This window comes from Bubalus bubalis, chromosome 9 (genome assembly GCF_019923935.1).
Source record: "Bubalus bubalis isolate 160015118507 breed Murrah chromosome 9, NDDB_SH_1, whole genome shotgun sequence".
Lineage (NCBI taxonomy): Eukaryota > Metazoa > Chordata > Mammalia > Artiodactyla > Bovidae > Bubalus > Bubalus bubalis.
Window position 1 is genome coordinate 96,581,781 of NC_059165.1, and position 20,413 is coordinate 96,602,193.

At 47.3% G+C, this 20,413-nt stretch overlaps 1 protein-coding gene across 1 annotated transcript; it reads right to left on the reverse strand.

The window, feature by feature from the left end:
- Positions 1-12,035: 12,035 nt before the first annotated feature.
- RDH8 (retinol dehydrogenase 8) lies at positions 12,036-20,086 on the reverse strand. Its single transcript, XM_006044432.4, has 6 exons — positions 19,655-20,086; positions 16,933-17,094; positions 16,110-16,289; positions 15,027-15,120; positions 14,470-14,653; positions 12,036-14,359 (listed from the first exon to the last, which is right to left on the reverse strand). Exons 1-6 carry the CDS (start codon positions 19,755-19,757, stop codon positions 14,144-14,146), a joined length of 939 nt encoding a protein of 312 aa, XP_006044494.2. The 5' UTR covers positions 19,758-20,086; the 3' UTR covers positions 12,036-14,143.
- Positions 20,087-20,413: the final 327 nt, after the last annotated feature.

The window sequence follows — 20,413 nt, forward strand, 5'->3', positions numbered from 1 at the left end:
CATGGCTTTTCTCCTTCCTTGCAGGAGACGATTGTGTGTGTTAGTCGCTCAGTCGTGTCCGACTCTGTGCGACCCCCATGGACTGTAGCCCACCAGTGTCCTCTGTCCATGGGATTCTCCAGGCAAGAACACTGGAGCGGGTTGCCATTCCCTTCTCCAGGGGATCTTCCTGACCCAAGGATTAAACCCGGGTCTCATGCACTGCAGGCAGATTCTTTACCATCTGAGCCATCGGGGAAGCAGGAGACAGTTACACTTGGTAAATCGCCCACTGTCCATTATTCCAAAATCACACCAGTCTCTCTGGGTTCTTTTTCCAGATGGCAAATTATACGCTATTATAGTGAAAGTGAAAGTGTTGGTCACTCAGTTGTGTCCGACTCTTTGTGACCCCGTGGACTGTAGCCCACCAGGTTCTGCTGTCCATGAAATTCTTCAGGCAAGAATACTGGAGTGGGTTGCCACTAAACCATGGAGGAAAACACATCCTGATTGAAGCATTCCTGGAAGAAGGCTTTCTCTGACCTGAAATCATTCTCACTGGCTGTCTAATATGCCCTATTTGGACTTCCCTGGTGGAATAGTGGATAAGTAAGAATCGCCTGCAAATACAGGGGACACAGGTTCAAACCCTGGTCCTGGAAGATTCCCCATGTCATGGAGCAATAAAGCCTGCGAGTCACCACTACTGAGCCTGGAATCCTCAAGTACTGAAGCCCGTGCACCCTAGAGCCTGTGCTCTGCAACAAGACATCACTGCAATGAGAAGCCCACGCACCACACCTGAAGAGTAGCCCCCACACACTGCAACTAGAGACAGCCCGCCTGCAGCAGTGAAGCCCCAATGCAACCAAAGATGAATAGATCGATGTATAAATAAAAATAGGTCTCCTTCTTTGATGAGGTCAACACTGCTAGCTTGGGGAGTCTTGCCTAGGAGGGACCCAGACCTCCCCAAACAATGATAATATACATTTATGCTACAAAGATTCACCAAATATTTACTACAAGCTTGGCCCTACTTAGCATGCTGGGGACACAGCAGTGACCATAATAGACAAAGTCTCTGCTTTCATGGAGTGGATACTTTTCTGAGAACTTATTTTCTCCTTAGATTTCATAGCTTCCCATGACCTTGGTTCCCTGTGTACCCACTCTGTGGATTCTACCTTTGTAGAGAGCTGGGAAACTGAGTGAGTCAGACACAAAGAAGGTAGTCATTTATTCCTCAGGCACTTATTGTGCACCTACTACATGCCAGATGTACACTCGCTGAAGTCTCAGAGTCATGCCAAAGTAAGAATTACCACCCGTTGTATGGATGAGGAAACTGAGGCCCAGGGATGGTGGGCAACTTCCCCCCACATCAGGCACGTGAGCCCTGTGGGTTGGGTAATGCCCTTACCTAAAGTCTATGGTAAACAGTCTCTTATGAAACAAAGAACCAACAGAATGGAATTACGGCCTGGATCAGGGATGCAGGTGAGACCTAATTTAGAAGGTTCTATAACACTGGTGTCCATTTGGGGTGGCATGTTCTACCGCTGTCCCAGGATCTCAGGGAACCTCCGTTGGTCTTGTTCAGCTCTCCCTTGGCTGGAGTGAGCTCTCCCACTTCACATCTTCGTCCCTACACCAGGTGCTCACATCTCCCCCACCCATCCCAGGGGCCCCCACATGTCCAGGATGGGGGATACCCAATGGTGAGTGGCTGCAGAGACTTATATAATCTCATCTTTCTCTCTAGTCTGGGCTCCTTCCTCCATGCCAATGCCTCTGTCTCCTGAGTGGGAATCTTTGCTAGGTAGGTGCCTCCAAGCCTCTCTGCAGCACACTCAGGCCTGCAGCAGTCTCTTGAGTTTCTATCAGTATTTTGATTTGGAAGTGGGTCCAGGAAAGAAAAACTGCCCTAGGGTGCCAGTGAGCAGCAGAGGAGGCAGGAAGCACTTAGACTACTTGGGTGGGGATCCTTTGAGATATAGCCTTGCCACCCAATGAACTAATGGATGGGGGTAAGAATGGGTGCTGACTGAATGAGTGATAACAGGAGTTCATATCTCATCCACCTGACCCCTCCATCCCACCCCAATCCAGGTCCCCCAAAAGAAAAATGATAAGTGTTTGCTCAATAATTGAAGTAAATTTGAGCATCTACTGCATGCCCAGCCTTGCTGTAGGTGCTGGGGACACAGCAGTGAACAGAATGGAAACCACCACCCTCCTGGAGTGGATATTTACCATAGCCACATTCACCTGGACTCTTTGAATCCTCTCAGCAATCTAAAGATCCATCATTGGCCCATTTTGCAGGGGAAAAAAACTCAAAGTGAAGTCTCCTGCCCCAAACTGTACAGCTAGTAAACTGAAGCACAGAGAGGTTAAGTGACTCACTCAGGTCACACAGAAAGTTAACAGATGGAACTGAGCCTCGGAATCTGGACTTAAGAGGGAGCCCAAATTAGCAGATGCAAACAACTATATATATATATATATATATATATATATATATATATCAATAAAATGGATAAACAATGAGGTCCTGTTGTATAGCATAGGAAACTACAGTCAATATACTGTAATAAATCATAATGGAGAGGACCTGTTGGTCCATTGTTAAGACTTTGCTTTCCAATTCAGGGGGTTTGGGTTCCATCCGTGGTCGAGGAGAAGGGAAAGGCTTACCCACTCCAGTATTCTGGCCAGGAGAATTCCATGGACTGTATAGTCCATGGAGTGGCACAGAATCGGACACGACCGAGTGACTTTTAATTTTCTTTCAGTTTCCTGGTCGAGGAGATCTCACATGCCTGGGGGCCAAAATCCAACAAAATAGAAAGCAATATTGTAACATATTCAATTAAGACTTAGAAATAATGAAAAAGAATATGAGAAAGAATATACTTATATATATATGAAAGTGAAAGAGTTAGTCTCTCAGTGGTGCCGGACTCTTGGCGACCCCATGGACTGTAGCCCGCCAGGCTCCTCTGTCCATGGGATTCTCCCGGCAAGAATACTGGATGGGGTTGTCATTTCCTCCCCCAGGGGATCTTCCCGACCCAGGGATAGAACCCGGGTCTCCAGCATTACAGGCAGTTTCTCTACCATCTGAGCCACCAGAGAAACCTATGGCTCAATCACCTTGTTATACACCAGAAACTAACACAACACTGTAAATCAACTCTACTTCGATTAAAAAACGAAACATAGAGGGAGCCCAAGAAGGGTAGGAACTGGGGAGAGCAGCCATGGGTTCCACCCAAGTCTTCGGCAGCCACCAGTGATAAAGTCCAACCTCTTGAACTTGGCCACGAGAGGGCGCCAGCGAACCTCCGGCCAGACGCTGAGCAGCGCTCGGCCTCCTCCCGCAGGAATGTCAGTGGCGGAGGGAGGGGACTTTGGCGGCCAGCCCAGAGCAGCTGCTGCTCCCGCCGCTGATTCCGCCCTCCTTCCCCCTCCCTCCCTGGGACACCGGGCGTGCAGAAAGGAGGCCGGGGCGGGAGGGGCGGCTTTGCACGGATTTATGGCCTCTGTTTTCGTCCCCCTTCGCCTGGGCTTCCAGCCCGAGGCTTCCCGGGAAAGGCCGGGAAGGACCCAGGAGACAGGGAATAACACGCATAACAACATAACAACGGATAGTTGTCATTTGTAGTACACCTACGAATTCCTGCGCTTGGTGGGACTTTCCACCAACTGCTCCATTCTACAGATGAGGAAACAGATGCTCAGAGAGGTACGGTTGATTGCAGTCAGGAGCTTCTTAGTGTGGAAGGCATGGCCGGGATGTGGCCAATTTAGTCACTTCCAGTCCTAGCCCAGGCTCCTTGGGCCATTTCTTGGCTTCCTCAGAGCTTCTAGAACTGGCTTTGCTTCCTGTTCCCTAAGGGAATCGCATGCCTTCTCTGCTGGTCAAAGGCGGTCTCTGAAGGCTGTCAGAGTTTTCAAGGGAAGCTTATTGCCAACAGAGGAGAAAGAATAATTTAGCAATCACATTTGGGGTTGATTACTGGGTCTGAAAGCACCATGGAATTTCAATAATATGTGTCCCCAAAGAGCTCACAGCCAGGTCAGGGAGAACTACTCATAAATAAGCAGATGTGAGAGCCCAGAGGAGCCTGCTAACCCATTTAGTCTGAGGAGTAAAGGAAGGTTTCCTGGAGAAAGTTGTATTTAGGCTGAAATCAGAGAATCTCAGGGCTTCCACGGTGGCTCAGACAGTAAAGAATTTGCCTGTAAATCAGGAGATCTGGATTCAATCCCTGGGTCGGGAAGATCCCCTGAAGAAGGGAATGGCTACCCACTCCAGTATTCTTGCCTGGAGAATTCCATGGGCAGAGGAGCCTGGTGGGCTACAGTCCTTGGGGTCACAAAGAGTCAGGTGCGACTTAGCAACTGAACAACAAGCAACCGTGTGCCATAGGTGCCGATGATGCAACTGAGCACACGAACAGTCTCCTCCCCGTGGAGACGATGTTCTAATGGGTGGAGATGGGCAAGAAACAAATATGTCAGGTGATGAGAAATAAAGCAGGTCCAAGGTATACAATGAATCTGCTTGTGCCATCTTTTGGTGATCAGGGAGGGGCCCCTCTGAGTCCCTGTATGAGATCAAGGAGGGAAACTTGTGGAAATTTGGGAAAAGTGTTCTAGGCAGAGGAAACAGCGAGTGCAAAGGCCCTGAGGCGGAAGTGTGTGTGGAGGTTTAAGAAACAGCAAGGAGGCCTGTGTTCCCGGACTGGAGTGAGCGATGGTGAGAGTGATGGAGATAATTTGAGATGAATATTCAGGCGTCAGATCATGTAGGAGGCCTCATCGTTGTGGATTTGAATCTAAGTTAGAGACGGAACGTGGAGAATTTTGAAGAAAGGAGGGGCATTTTCTTTCTGTGTTAGCAAATTAGTCTGAGGATGCCCTTTGTTACTATGACTTGAAATCCAAAAGTAACAAGGAGAAGAAAGGTGAATAATTCCACAACATAAAAACAAGGCCAGGACTTCTCTGGTGGTCCAGTGGTTAGAAATCGCCTGCCAGTGCAGGGGACATGGGCTCCATCCCTGGTCTAAGAAGATTCCCCATGGTACAGGGTAACTAAGTCTAAGTGCCGCAGCTAGTGAGCCTGTGTGCCCTGGAGCTGATGCTCTGTAACGAGAGAAACCGCTGCAATGAGAAGCCCACGCACTGAACCTACAGAGTAGCCTGTGCTCACCACAACTAGAGGAGGACCGAGCACAGCAAGGAAGACCCAGTGTAGTCTAAATAAATAAATAAACAAATGCACCTTCATAAAAAAAAAAGGGCCAAATGCCACCACAGAAAAGTTAAAAAAAACCTGGGAAAACATAACTGTACTTCATATTATAGACCCCTTAATGTCTATAATATGTAAAGAGTTTCTAAGAATTAATGGTAAAAATATAAATTTGTATATTTACATAAAATATGCAAATCCCATAGGAAAAAAATTGAGCAAATGGTGTAGTCAGAATGTTTACAAAAAATGAAACACAAGGGTTCTTTAATGCATTAAAAGACACTGGGCCTTGCTCTTAATAAGAGCAATGCAAGTTAAAATAAGAGGAATGTGAGATACCAATTTTTACATGTTAGATTGGCAAAATGATGCTCAATATGGTTGAGCTGTTAAAAAGTGAGCATATTAATATGTGGACTTCGGTCCTCCCCAGTAGAGATGAATTTGATGATGTTCATAAAGATTACAAATGCTTAGCTTCTGTGGCCAAGAAATCCCATGATAGAAATGCTTGCACATGTGTGAAATGATGTATAAACACAAGGTTATTCATTGCAGCCATTTCTATCATAGCCAAAGGTTGCAGAGAACCCCTAAGATTCTTCATGAACTCCAGGACCAGTTGTATAAATTACCCCCATCTACACAATGGAATATATTACGGCTGAATCAAAGAATGAGGAAGTCTGCTCCGGCTGATGGAGGGAAAACTCCCAGGACATACTCAAGGAAAGATCCCTTCACTCTTCACTCTTATGTGTATAGTATGTTGCTTTTTGTGAAAAAGTTTTAAAAGTGTATATTCATTTTTTCCACTAAAATGCTACACATTTATTTTTATTTATTTTTTAAATGTAGGTAGTATTTGAGCATTTTATTTTAAAAAATTTTAAAACACTTTTTGTATTATTTTTGGCTGCACCCCTGCAGCATGTGGAATCTTAATTCCCCGACCAGGGCGGAACACATGTCCCTCTGGGGCACAGTCCCAACCACTGAACCACCAGGGAAGCCCCCTTATTTTTAAAGTTGTGGTAGAATACACACAACATGAAATTGACCATTTTGACCATTTTCCGTGTACAGTTCACAGGCATTAAGTACATTCATATTGTTGTTGACCCACCACCACCATCCATCTCCAGAACTCTTTTTACCTTCCCAAACTGAAACTCTATCCCCATTAAACCCTCACTCCCCATTCCCATTCCCCAGACTCTTTGAACCACTTTTACTTCCTGTCTATGAATTTACATATTCTAGGTACCTCATATAAATAGAATCACGCAATATATTTGTTCTTTTACATCTGGCTTGTATTACTTGGCATAATGTCTTCAAGGTTCATCTGTGTAATGTCTTCAAGCTTCATTGTGTTGTAGCACAGGTCAGGATTTCCTTCCCTCTTATTTTAAAATTTTGCTTGCTCTGGGTCTTTGTTGCAGTGCGTGGGCTTCTCTAATTGCATCATGCAGGCTTAGTTGCCTGGTGGCACGTGGAATCTTAGTTCCCTGACACGGGCTCGAACCTGTGTACCCTGCATTAAAAGGCAAATTCCTAACCATTGGACCACCAGAGAAGTTTCTTCCTTTTTAAGGCTGAATACTATTCCTTTGTGTATATATACCACAGTTCATTTATCCATTCATCAGGTATTTTTTTCCCTTGTATATTCAGATAGAAAATCTGGATAAATAACTCATGAAAGTTATAACAGGGAGGGGTGGGGAATCAGAAACTGGGTAGTTGAGTAATGAGGAGGGTCAGAGAATGGCTTAAAAATATTTCTTAATATGTATTTTTTATTTTTGTGTATGTTCTTTTGTATTTTTTGACTTTGAAAAGCACTGTGAATGTTTTAACTATTTGAAAGATATTTTTAAGGGTCCTCTGGGCTGTTGTTTGGAGAATATATTGTAGGGAGGAAAATGCAGAAGGGGAGGAGGCTGGGGCAATATTCTAGGTGAGAAATCTTGGTGGTTGGACTAGGCTGGAGGCCAAGAAGGTGTTTTGAAGTACGTGGTTCTGAGTGTACTTTGCAGGTCAGGTGAATAGGATCTCCTGATAGATCATCTATGAGGTGTGAAAGAGAATAGAGATAATGCCAAGATTTTTGGCTTGAGCAGTTAGGATGGACTTATTTTGGCTAAGATGGGAAGATGGGATGGGGGGGGTGTGTGAGTGTAGAAATCAAGAGTCAAAGGTAGGCTGGTTATTATCACCTTCTGAGCTTTCATCAGTCTCTGCTGGTCAGCGGTAGCATCCACCTAGAATTTAATAGCAACCTTTCTCTTCCCACTGCAATTGTTTTGTAAATGTGTTTGTTTATTTAATTTTGACTGGGTCTTCTTTGCTGCTGGTGGGCTTTCTCTAGTTGCGGCAAGCTGGACGCTATCCTCTAGTTGCCATGCTACTCTCTAGTTGGGCTTCTCATTGTGGTGGCTTCTCTTGTTGCAGGCTCTAGGGCAAGAGGGCTTCAGTAGTTGTGGCTCCTGGGCTCCAGAGCACAGGCTCAGTAGTTGTGATGCCTGGGCTTAGTTGCTCTGTGGCATGTGGGATCTTCCCGGACCAGGGATCCAGGGATTGAACTCATGTCTCCTCCGTTGGCAGGCAGATTCTTTACCACTGAGTCACCAGGGAGGCTCTGCATTTGTTTGTAGAGTTGCTATCTGGGTTGATTATGATTCTTCCTGATTCTCAACAGAAACTGACTCAGGGTGATTTAAGCTTCAGAGGAATTTCTCGGGTGGATACTGGGGGCTCATGGGATCACCAGCCTTGGAAGATGGAAAAGGACAAAGTGAGGGCAGGACAGCAGCTAAGACCACAGTTTAAATCACCCCCTGGAACCAGCCAGCAGCTCTGGCTTTTGTTGCCAACACTGGTGATGCCACGCTTACATCCCTTCTGCCCCCTCCTCTTCCTGATCATTCCTCCAGGTGGGCAGCTCTCCATTCTAAATCCTGTGCATCTGCAGAGTGGAATCAGGTCACATGCTTGCCCTCAAGCTGCAAGGGAAGCTGGGAGAGAAGGTCTGGCGTGTTCTTGTTCCAAGAGTCTATATGGAGACTTCCCTGGTGGTCCAGTGGTTAGGAGTCTGCCTGCCAATGCAGGGGACACAGGTCTGGGAAGATCCCACATGCCGCAGGGCAGCTAAGCCCGTGCTCCACAACTATTGGAGCCACGTGCCTAGAGCCCATGCTCTGCAACAAGAAAGCCACTGCAATGAGACACTTGTGCACCAGAATGAAGAGCAACCCCTGCTCGCTGCAACTAGAGAAAGCCTGTGAGCTGCAATGAAGACATAGAGCAGCCACACACACACACACACAAAAAAAAAAAATCTATATGAACGGGGTTTGAAATACTGTCCGCCCCACCTGCAAATAAAAATCAAGTTCGGCTTCACTCATCCTGGGTATGATGGCTCTTCCTTCTTGGTAAGGAGGTAATTGTGTCTTTTAAAATAATTTACTTAAGGGAGTTTTTAAAACATTTTATAAATACGGATTTTATTTTGTGTTGGAGTATAGTTGCTTTACAATGTTATGTTACTTTCTGGTGTACAGCAAAGGGATTCAGTTATATATACACATATAGCCATTCTTTTCCCGATACTTTTCCCATAGAGGTTATCACAGAATATTAGGGAGAGTTCTAAAGGAGGTTTCTACATTAATTAATTAGGCTGTGTTGAGTCTCAGTGGTGGCAGGTAGGCATCTCTTGAGTTGTGGCGCATGGACTCCAGAGCGCCCAGGCTCAGTAGTTGCGGCTTGCTCCAAGGCATGTGGGATCTTAGTTCCCCAACCAGGGATTGAATAGGTCCCTTGAATTGGAAGGCGGATCCTTAATCACTGTACCACTATGGAAGTCCTAAACAAAAATCGGAGTTCTTTTTTTTTTTTTAAAGCAAGGAAATACTGGAAAATCATAAGATTCAGGGCAGAGGAGACCTTTGGGGTGAGGCAGGCAGCCAATATCAATGATGTTCTAATGGTAGAGTCTGATGGTAGGCTCCTGTGTATGCACTTTGCTCCTCTGCCTTGTCAAGTGCGTGTGTTGTTCCATCAGTCAGCGTCCCAGATGGAAAGAGATAGCACACTCACAGTGGGTAATTTGGGGAATGATGGGGACAGGCACAATGGTTAAAGGAAGGGCCAGGGGTCGGGAGCCTAATGGAGGATAACGCAGTGCCTTCCTGCTGCCAACCATGGGGTCCCATCATTATCTTTAGCTGAAAGGGGCAAAAGGAGGGCGTGGTCCTCAGAAACTGGAGTCAGGGCCTGAAACGGACAGGTGCTTCGAATCCACAGGGACTCTGCATGGAAGGGACAAACACCCTGGTCTTTCCCCTTCCACCCCCTGACCTCCTGCTGATGCCTCCCACTGGCAGAACCAAATGCAATGAAGGAAATTGATTGATCTGATCCTTGGATGAGCCTCCTGGTGAAAGACCTTTTGCACATGTGTGTTTCATCTACTCTTTTTTATTTTATTTTAAATGTTTATTTGTCTGTGCCTGCTAATTCTCTTCAGTCGTATCTGACTCTGTGAGACCCTATGGAGCCTGCCAGGCTCCTCTGTGCATGGGATTCTCCAGGCAAGAATACTGGAGTGGTTTGCCATGCCCTCCTCCTGGGGATCTTCCCAACCCAGGGATCAAACCCACGTCTCCTGCATTGGCAAATGGGTTCTTTACCACTAGCGCCACCTGGGAAGCCCAGTGTTTATTTATCTATTTATTTTATCTGGCTTCACCTGGTCTTAGTTGTGGCACATGGGACCTTTTAGCTGTGGCATGAGGGATCTAGTTCCCTGACCAGGGATCAAACCCGAGTCTCCTGCATTGGAAGAAGGATTCTCAACCACTGGACCACCAGGGAAGTCCCTCACCTATTATTTTTAAAATTTAATTTAATTTAAAAATTGACATAGGAAACTCTACTCAATTCCGTGTAATGACCTATGTGCTTAGACGCTCAGCTGTGTCCAGCGTTTTGTGACCCCGTGGACTGTAGTCCACCAGGCTCCTCTGTCCTTGGAATTTTTCAGGCAAGAATACTGGAGCAGATTGCCGTTTCCATCTCCAGGGGATCTTTCCAACTCAGGGATCTAACCTGGGTCTCTTGCTTTGGCAGGTGGATTCTTCACCACTGGGCCACAGGAAGCCCATACTAACCTATATGGAAACAGAATCTAAAAAAGAATGGAAAAAGATTTAAAAATAAAAAAGAATATGTATATGTATAACTGATTCAGCCTGATGTACAGCAAAAACGAACACAACATTGTAAACCAACTGTGCTGTTGTTTAGTCGCTAATTTGCATCTGACTCTTTTGTGATCCCTTGGACTGTAGGCTGCCAGGCTCCTCTGTCCATGGGATTTCCCAGGCAAGAATATTGGAGTGGGTTGCTGTTTCTTTCTCCAGGGGATCTTCCAGACCTAGAAATTGAACCTGTATCTCCTACATCACAGGTGAATACTATATTCCAATAAAAATTAATTTAAAAATCAGTATTCAGGTCACGTGAAATTAAATTACGGGGATGAACATGGAAGTGTTAGTTGTCCAGTCATGTCCAATTCTTTGTGATCTTATGGGCTATAGCCTGTCAGGCTCCTTTATCTATGGGATTCTCCAGGCAAGAATATTGGAGTGGGTAGCCATTCCCTTCTCCAGGGGAATCTTCCCAACCCAGGGATGGAACCCAGGTCTCCTGCATTGCAGGGAGATTCTTTACTCTCTGAGCCCCACATGCATGTGGGGATCACGTGCAGCATGATTGGGATCTTAGTTCCCTGACCAGGGATCGAACCCTCGTCCTCTGCAGATAGACGCCAAAAAAAAATTTTTTTTTAATTGAGATATCATTTATGTGCCACAAACATTGCCCTGTTTAAGTGCACAATTCTGTGGATTTGGGTGGATTCATAAGCTTGTGCAACCATCACCGTTATCTACTTTTAGATATTATTTTGCAGGTATTCCAACATTGATTCAAAAATCCAGTACAGAGGGAGCAGAAAGGAGGAACTGATATGAAAAAATATTGAGTAGCTCCCGCACTGACTCAAAGAGATCTCTTCTGAGGGTCTGGGATTTTCCTTTCAGTTTCCCTTTTATTGGAAGAGGTTCTAAGGACCAGCATAGACTGAGTTGGATGGCCCCAGACTAGATTCCTGCCTCTCCCCACCCCTCCCACCCCCTGTCTCTTGAAACTGGGGATGTTCTGAGTGACTCCATCTCATAAGGCTGCCGAGCAAACTTTAATTAAAAAACTTTGCCTGGAGCTTGGCATTCCAAGGTGGTTATTGAACCCAAAACCACAACAAGTATTCCAAGTGAAATGAAACAGTCCAGAGGACTTTGGTTTCAGAACTTTATTGCTAGTCCTGCTTGGTAGAAGATGACACCAGGGGAGTCACCTGCCCAGGGCCACCCACTAAAAGATAGGCAAAATCAGCGTTTATACCCAGAGTCCATTTGCTTCCGAATTCTCAAGAGGAGGGCCAAGAAACTTGGGGGACACTTGTCTCAGGGTTCAGATGGAATCCTTATTGGTTTTAAAAAAATTAAATTGTGGCAAAGTATATACAATACAAAAGGTGTCATCTTTACTATTTTTTTTTTTTTTTGGCCGAGGCATGCAGGATCTGAGTTCCCTGACCAGGGATCGAACCTGCACCCCCTGCACGGAGAGCATGGGGTCTTAACCACTGGACCACCAGGGAAGTCCCTCTTCACTATTTTTAAGTGTATAGTTGACTAGATTAAAAAAAAAATTGCTCATTTATTTTTGGCTGTGCTGCATCTTCATTGCTGTGTGCCACCTTTCTCTAGTCGCAGTGAGCAAGGACTGCTGTCTAGTCGCTAGTCCTCTCTAGCTGTGAGTACTTGGGCTTCTCGTTGCGGTGGCTTCTCTTGTTGTAGAGCATGGGCTCTAGGGCTCTCGGGCTTCAGTAATGGTGACTCCCAGGCTCTAGAGCACAGGCTCAACAGTTGTGGCACACAGGCTCAGCTGCTCCACGGTGTGGGGGATCTTCCCTGATCAGGGATTGAACCCATGTCTTCTACATTGGCAGGTGGATTCTTTACCACTGAGCCGCCAGCGAAGCCCCTCCAGTTCATTGGTGATAAGTACATTCACATTGCTGTGTGACTGCCACCACCATCCATCTCCAAGAACTCTTTCTTCATCTTGCAGAACTGGAACGCTATCGCCATTAACCACTAACTCTCCATTCCCCCATTTCCCAGCCCCTGGCACCCACCATTCTACTTTGTCTCTTTGAATCTGACTCCTCTAGGGACCTCATATACGTGGAATCATACAGTATTTATCCTTTTGTGTCTGGCTTCTTTCACTCAGCAGAATGTCCTCAAGTTTCATCCATGTTTTAGCACGTGTCAGAATTTCCTTCCTTTTTAAGGCTGAATAAATATTCCATTGTACGGATGGATCACACTTTGTTTATCCAGTCATCTGTTGATGGACATTTGGGTTGGTTCCTCCTTCTGCCTATTGTGGACAATGCTGTGCTGAACATGGGCGTACAATATCTTTTCAGTTCTTTTGGGTAATACCCAGGAATGGAACTGCTGAGTCGTGATAATTTCATTTCACTGTTTGAGGAACTGCCATACCACTTTCCATAGGGGCTGCACCATTTTACATTCTTACCAACAGTGCCTGTCTAACACCTAACGTGCCAAGTGCTCGGTCAGGTCCGACTCTTTGCGACCCCATGTACTGTAGCTTGCCAGGCTCCTCTGTCTATGGGATTTTCCAAGCAAGAATACTGGAGTGGGTTGCCGTTTCCTTCTCCAGGGGGTCTTCCCAACCCTGGGATTGAACCTGAGTCTCCTGTGTCTCCTGCATTGCAGGTGGATTCTTTACCTGCTGATCCATCTGGGATGCCCACCAACAGTGCACAGGGATCCAATTTCTTTACATCATTGCAAACACTTGCTATTTTCTGGGCATTTAAAAAAATGTAGTCATGCTAATAGGTGTGAGAAAGGCCCTATTTCTTTTTAATGTTTTTATTTATACATGAGAAATTGAGCTTTATTACTTACAGTGATTACTATTAGCTGCAAATATATATTTTATGAAAAAAATATACATACATTGCTGGTGTGTCTGCAGACACATTTTACTGATAGAATGCATGCACGCTACGTTGCTTCATTCATGTGCAATTCTTTGTGACCCTATGGACTGTAGCTCACCGGGCTCCTCTGTCCATGGGGATTCTCCAGGCAATAATATTGGAGTGGGTTGCCATGTCCTCCTCCAGGGGATTTTCCCAACCTAGGAATCGAACCCTCATCTTTTACATCTCCTACATTGGCAGGCAGGTTCTTTACCACTAGCACCACCTGGGAAGCCCTTCTGATGGAGTATGTGACCAGAATGTCTGGAAACCCCTCAGTCAAACCGGCTTTGAGTGTGTGTGTAGGAGGGCAGGAGGGATGGGAATGTTTGGATCATTCCTAAATTCCTAGACTGAAGATAATGAAGTCTAGAGGTTGACTGAGACAGCCTGTTTCATCCTTCAAGGTCCAGGGACAACGCCCCCTCCTCCAGGAAGCCTTCCTTGCGTTCCCAGACACAACTCCAGCTCTCTGATCTGGGCTCCTCAGCCCAGGATGCCAGGATCCCAGGGTCTGCTCTCTCTGCTCCTAGCCTTGACCACAGAGGGGTCTGTGCCTGGAGGCTGAGTGCTCTCTGGGGTTCCAGCAATGCCCAGACACAAAAATGTGTCAGGCAGAGTTTGTTGAATGAATGAATGAATGAATGAGTGAAGGGTCGTACATCCAGAGAGGGTTGTGAACTAAAGAGGCTTGGTTGTTCAGGGGTGAGGAGGGTTGGGTGAGGCTCTGTTCATCGGGGCCACACTGGGGTGCGGAAGCAGCTGCAGGCCAGGCACCGAAGGCCAAGGTTGAGGAGGCGTGGCCAGCGGAAGAGCAGGCGGTGGGAGGTTCGCACATACAGGCTGCCGGAGGGGTCCATGGCCTTGAGTGCGATCAGTGGAGTGTAGCGGGTGTTGGTCAGTCGGCGCAAGGGTGGTCTGGCCGAGCCGATGACCTTGACGATGACCTGTGGGGTGGAGTCCTGAGCTCTGGGACCCAAGGAGGGGCAGGGTTTCTGTAGGGAGGGGCCCCCTCACATACCTGAGCCATGTCTTGGGGCTCCGGGCCCCACCTCACCTTGGCTACATCCTGTGGGCTCTGTCCCACGTTGTGAAAGAGCTCCCTGGAGGCTGGGAGGTACAGATCTCGAAAGTAGCTCAGGGTGTCAGGGTCGGTGCCTGGGAACTCGGCTGTGGAAACCTGCTCTAGGAGCTTGCCCTCAAATTCTGTGACAACCGGGCCTGGCTCCACCAGGGAGATGCTGAGAAAAGGGGGAAGGGAGAGAGTCTGGTGCCCCCCAGAGGCCAGATACCCCGTTTTGTCTAATACTGTCTCTCTCTCTTTCTTTTTCTGTTTTTTTTTTTTTTTTTTTTTTTTTGTGGCTGCATGACATGTAGGATCTTAGTTCCCTGACCAAGGATTGAGCCCATGCCTCTTGCATTGGAAGTGAAGTCTTAGCCACTGGACTGCCAGGAAAGTCTCCAATACTGTCCCTCTTTTCTCCTCACTTCCCCATGTCTCCCATTGTTACTTCATGCCTCCTTGCTCCCATCCATCTCCTCTGCTACTCCTCTCTCCTTGTCTGTCCTGCCACTGCCTCCATCCCCCCATCACTGTCCAAATGCCCGCCTTACAAGATGTTGAACTGTAGCAGCTGGACAGCCAGACTTTCGAAGAACCCCTCCATGGCAAACTTGGAGGCCGCGTAGACTTCATTGAACACGACACCTGAGAAGATGGCAGGAAGGCAGGCCCTTTGGGGGTCTGGGTAGTGGGCTTGGTGGGTCCAGAGGGATGGGGTCTTGGGAGACAGAGCAAAGAGGATTTAGGGATCAGAGGATATCTGGGGCCAATGTGGTGGGTGTATGGTAGTGTGTTATGGGACCATGTGGGGTCAGGATGAAGTTGGGGTGCCAGGTCCCACCTCTTCCTTGCAGTATTCCATCCATCCTTAGTCCAAGGAACTCTCCTATTTCCCTCCATCCTCTAAACACTTGGGCCGCTTGGTCATGGGATTCCTGGGGTCCACAAGGACAACCCCACTCACCAGGGTCTTTATTGGCCCCTTTATTGAACAGTGAATGTGTCCCCCCAAAGTCAGGGAGTGTAGCTGGAAGAGGGACCAGAGAGCTGGGTAAATGCAGATTTTCCATGTCAGGGTTACAAGTAGGGTGGATTCCATAGGGGGCTGCTGGTGAGAGGGGCAGCTCCAAGGAAATTTCCAGGGAGAGGAAGGAAGTTGAGAGAGGTTCAAGGAGGAAAGAGCCAGGCACAAGGATGGCAAGTAGGTGGCCTCCATAGTAGGCCTATAGCAGACATCTCTAGTCAATCACCACTCTCTTTCCTGCAGAACCTCAGAGTCCCAGATCTAGACATCTCTGGGGTCTGATGGGGTCTGGCAAGAAGGAGTCTCTGGAGGAGTTCTGATGGTTCCTTTCAGTTTTTTGGGATGGTTGGAAGAGATTTTTGGAGGTCTCCAGAAGTGGGGTTGATAATGGATGTGGATGGCCATTGGCAGCATGTATACCAGCCCTGTCTACTCCTGTACCATGGTAGACATAATTAATCTATCCCAGAACTTCTTCCTCCTGAAGTTCAGTATTCTTCTCAATGCAGGACTATTTAGGGAATATGAGTTAAAACCTAGTTGCCATCCTTCCAGCTGGGGGAGGGTCAGACACTGGGAGGATCCCCAGCATTGGATCCTCAGGACTCACCCTGCAGCCCCATGACACTGCTGACCAGCACGATGTGGCCCTGTCGCCTCCTCTTCATGCTGGGAAGCACAGCTTTGACCAGCCGGACAGCCCCAAAAAAGTTGGTATCAAAGACGTTCTGCATGGCAGCTAGGCTGAGCCCTTCCAAGGGCCCCACCAGGCCCACTCCAGCATTATTCACTAAGTGGGGTAGGAGTGAGGGTTACTTTGAAGTTCCCCAACCCTTCTAGGGTCACTCTCCCAGGGACACTCACTAAATTGTCCTCCCCGCCCACTCCAGGTCTGGGGTTAATCCAGGGTATCTAGGGCAGACAAATGTGGAGCCTTGAAAATCTTTAGATACAGTTTAACATTTGTTATAGGGGACTCTTAACCCTGGGTGGGGAAGAGGACTGCTGGGAACAGCCTCTCCTTCAATGCATGAGCAATTCAGCTCTGACCCCAAATTGCATCAAAAGAGCCACATCCACCCCTTCTTAGAGGACCATTTAGGGACCATGAGTTGCTTCTTCATCATGCTCCTTTCCCTCAATGACTCATCAAATTAATTTCCCCAACCACGTATGGTTTTCTTCATACGTGAGAAGTTCCATTAAAAAAAATCCACCCTATTCCCAGATCTTAATTTATTTTTTGTTTCTTTAATAAACTGAATGGTATCCTGGGCTCTTAGCCAACCGGTCTACCCCTTCCGTACAGTGTCAGAGGTTGCTGGTGAAACAAGAGAGCTGGTTCCCAGACACTGGAGAGGGCTTGCTGTGATTGAGGATCTCTGCTTAGGCCAAGGAGGAGGCAAGTGACCCCAGGGGATGCTCAGACTCACCCAGCACGTCCACTTCCCCTCCCTGGATGCAGCTGAGACACTGGGCCACTGACTCATCACTGCACACGTCCAGCTGGGCCACGGTGAGGGTCTGACCCAGAGCCTCCCCAGCGGCTGCCTCCAGTGTCCCCTTCTTTCCCAGGTCCCTCATGGTGGCCACCACTGGGAACAGAGAGCAGAGTTGGAGCAAGCACTGGGGTTCCTTTACCCTATGAGTGAACTTCCATGTTCCTGTGATACTGCATGAGGAATGTCACAGAGGAATGGAGACTCATAGGCTTATACATCTACATTCACCATACAATCACAAATGCATACTTATGTACAGACATTTATATGTACCTCCATCCATCCATCCATTCATCTAACAAACATTTATTTACGTTCACTCTACCCTATGCCCTATTCGAGGTGCAGAGGCTATCCCATGAAATAAGATAAAGTGCATGCCCTCAAGGAATTCAGAACCAGTAGGTAAGACAATAAAATAAACATAGAACAGATTGGCTTGAGAAAGGAAATGCCGCACATCTAAAGTCAACATATGCCTGTTATACGGAGTGAAGTAAGTCAGAAAGACAAAAACAAATGTTGTATATTACGCATATATATGGAATCTAGAAAAATAGTACTGGTAAGCTTATTTGCAGGGAAGGAATGGAGACACAGATGTAGAGAATGGACACAGTGGGGGAAGGAGAGGGTAGGATGAATTGAGAACGTAGCATTGACATATATACACTACCACGTGTAAAATAGATAGTGGGAAGCTGCTGTATAACACAGGGAGCCCAGCCTCCATTCTGTGATGACCTAGAGGAATGGGAGTGGGAAGGAGGGGATATAATAGAATTGTGGCTGATTCGCATTGTATGGCAGAAACCAACACAACATTGTAAAGCCACCGTGCTGTGCTAAGTCACTTCGTGTCCAGCTCTTTGTGACGCCATGGACCGTAGCCTGCCAGGCTCCTCTGTCCATGGGATTCTCCAGGCAAGAATACTGGAGTGGGTTACCATTTCCTGCTCCAGGGGATCTTTCTGACCCAGGGCTTGAACCCGTGTATCTCTCGTCTCCTGCACTGGCAGGTGGGTTCTTTATAACTAGCACCACCTTATCCTCCAATAAAAAAATAAAGTCAACATATGTGCAAATATGCACATGTAAGTATGAATAGCCACATTTACATCATCAGCATAGATTGCAATTTATTGAATACCTACTATGTGCCATATACTATGCTAAACATTTTTTAATAAGTGCTAACTTTAATCCTCACAGGAATCCTATGATTAGGTCATTGACTTATTTTCCAAAGATGGCCACAACATCTTTTATTGCTCATGCTCTTCTACAATGTAGCTTCTCACCCAGCAGTACATGAAATCTGATTCTTGAATCCTGTGACTATCTGGGAATCAATAGACTGTGGTAAAGGTAACACTGTGTGGCTTCGGAGATTAGGATGGAAAAGATGTTGCAGTTTCTGCCTTGCTTGCTGGAACACTTACTCTTGAAGCCTTTAGCCACCCTATAGCAGCCCTGTCCTGAGGCCACCATGCTGGGAGGAAGCCCAAGCCAGCCCAGACAGAAAGACCCCATGAAGCAGCCCCCAGATGGCTGGAAGGGAGAGAGATGTCCGCCCAACCCTGACGTGTTCCAGTCTCCTCTGTTGTAGCCTTTGACCTTGAGCCTGAACTGCCCAGCTGAGCTCTTTCAAATTCATAACCTTTGTAAATCTCTCAAGAAAGGTGATCACAGCTGTTGTATGCCATACATTTTTGGGTGCTCTGTTTTTAACAGTAGTAATCAGAACACATAGATAATGTTATTATCCCCATTAACTCACCAAGTCTCAACAAAATGAAGTTTCTTGCCTAATTTATCCTTGTTGTTTAGTTGCTAAGTCAAATCCGACTCTCTGCAACCCCATGGACTGTAGCCCGCCAGGCTCCTCTGACCATGGGTTTTGCCAAAGTTGTGCATCTCTCTAAGACAGAGAGCAGAGCCCTGGGAGAAGCAGCCTTGCCAAGTGGGGCAATGTCCTCCCCCTTGCATCCTCCTATTAAGTAATGGCCCTTTGGCTGCTTGACTCCCTTTGACTCTAGTGTGCTCTGGGTCAGAGGTTCTGGGTGGGGTGCAGATTGGGGCCATTGACTCTAGAGCGGCAGGAGGCCAAGTCTTTAGATGTACAGCGCCCTTCCCTCCCCAAACCCTCAAGGTCAGGGTCACTTAAGAGGCTTATCACTGAATAGTAATCTGGGGAGGTGTGGGGGAGGGGAATGCGTAAGTGAAACCTCAGAAAAGTCCTTCCCAGCCAGCCCTTCTAAAAATATCACACACGTCCACCCCGCTTCCTTTATTTTGCTTCTGACCACTCATCAGCACTAGCCATATAATACAATTAAATTATGTTTAGTATTTGTCTTCCCTCTCCTCCCCCAGATTTTTGTCTTTTTTTTTTTTTTTTTTTTTGCAGCTGTATTTCCACACCTAAAACCTGAGACCCAATAGGTGCATCAGAAGCTTTCTTTGGATAGGGGATGATTCACAAGCAGAGGTGGGAAGGGGGCCTCTCGGTGTTCTGGGTTCTCTCCAAGTTCACCAAGGCAGCTGAAGGCATGGACTAGCGGAAATAGTTCGGGGAGAGCTGAGGGGTCCTGGGAAACCATGCCCACTCCTGTCTTTCCTGGCCTGTCCTCCCCACCTCCAGGCCCCTTACCCTGGTAGCGCTGCCTGGGGTCATGAGCCAGCTGCAGTGCCAACTCCAAGCCGATCCCAGAGGAGCATCCTGAGATGAGTACAGTCCGGGGTGCATCGGCCATGTTGATTCCTCCCTGGACGCGTGACCTCCACTGGCCAGCAGCTGACTCCCACCACCTGTCATCCGCTCATCTGCTCTCTCCTAAGCACCCTCCACCTGATCCCCAGCAGCGTGAAGGGACCCTGGGATCCCTCGATTATAAACTGACTTTGCACAGGCAGCCACGGGGTGGGGAGAATCCCTTAACTTCAATATAGTCCTTTACTTTTATCTGTCAAATATTTCCTCTCCTCCCCAATACACTCATAACTGGGGGCTTTTGTTATGATGATAAGTTATTCAGGGCTGGGGGGGAGTTGGGGTGCATGGGGAATGAGCAGGGGTGTTCTCTTGCTGTTTCTACCCTGGGCAAAGAATCTCTGGTGGAGAGAGTGTGGTCCCAGAAGGGTCCTTTCAAAGAGAGAAGGCATAGAAATGGAAGATGAGGTTAGACTATAGGAAGAACTTCCTAACAAAACAGGGCAGGGCAGGAACTTTATGGGTCTTCAGCTAGGGAAGTCTTGGTCTCCGGGTGTCCCTGAAGAGGGAATAGAAGTGACTTGAGGAGATTCCCTCTCCTCCTCCCACTCAGGGCCCCCCCTCCCCCTCACGCCAGATGGGTCCCCACACCCTCCTCCCCAGGGACACAAAGTCTCTTTGTGTAAGAGTCAGAGGCCG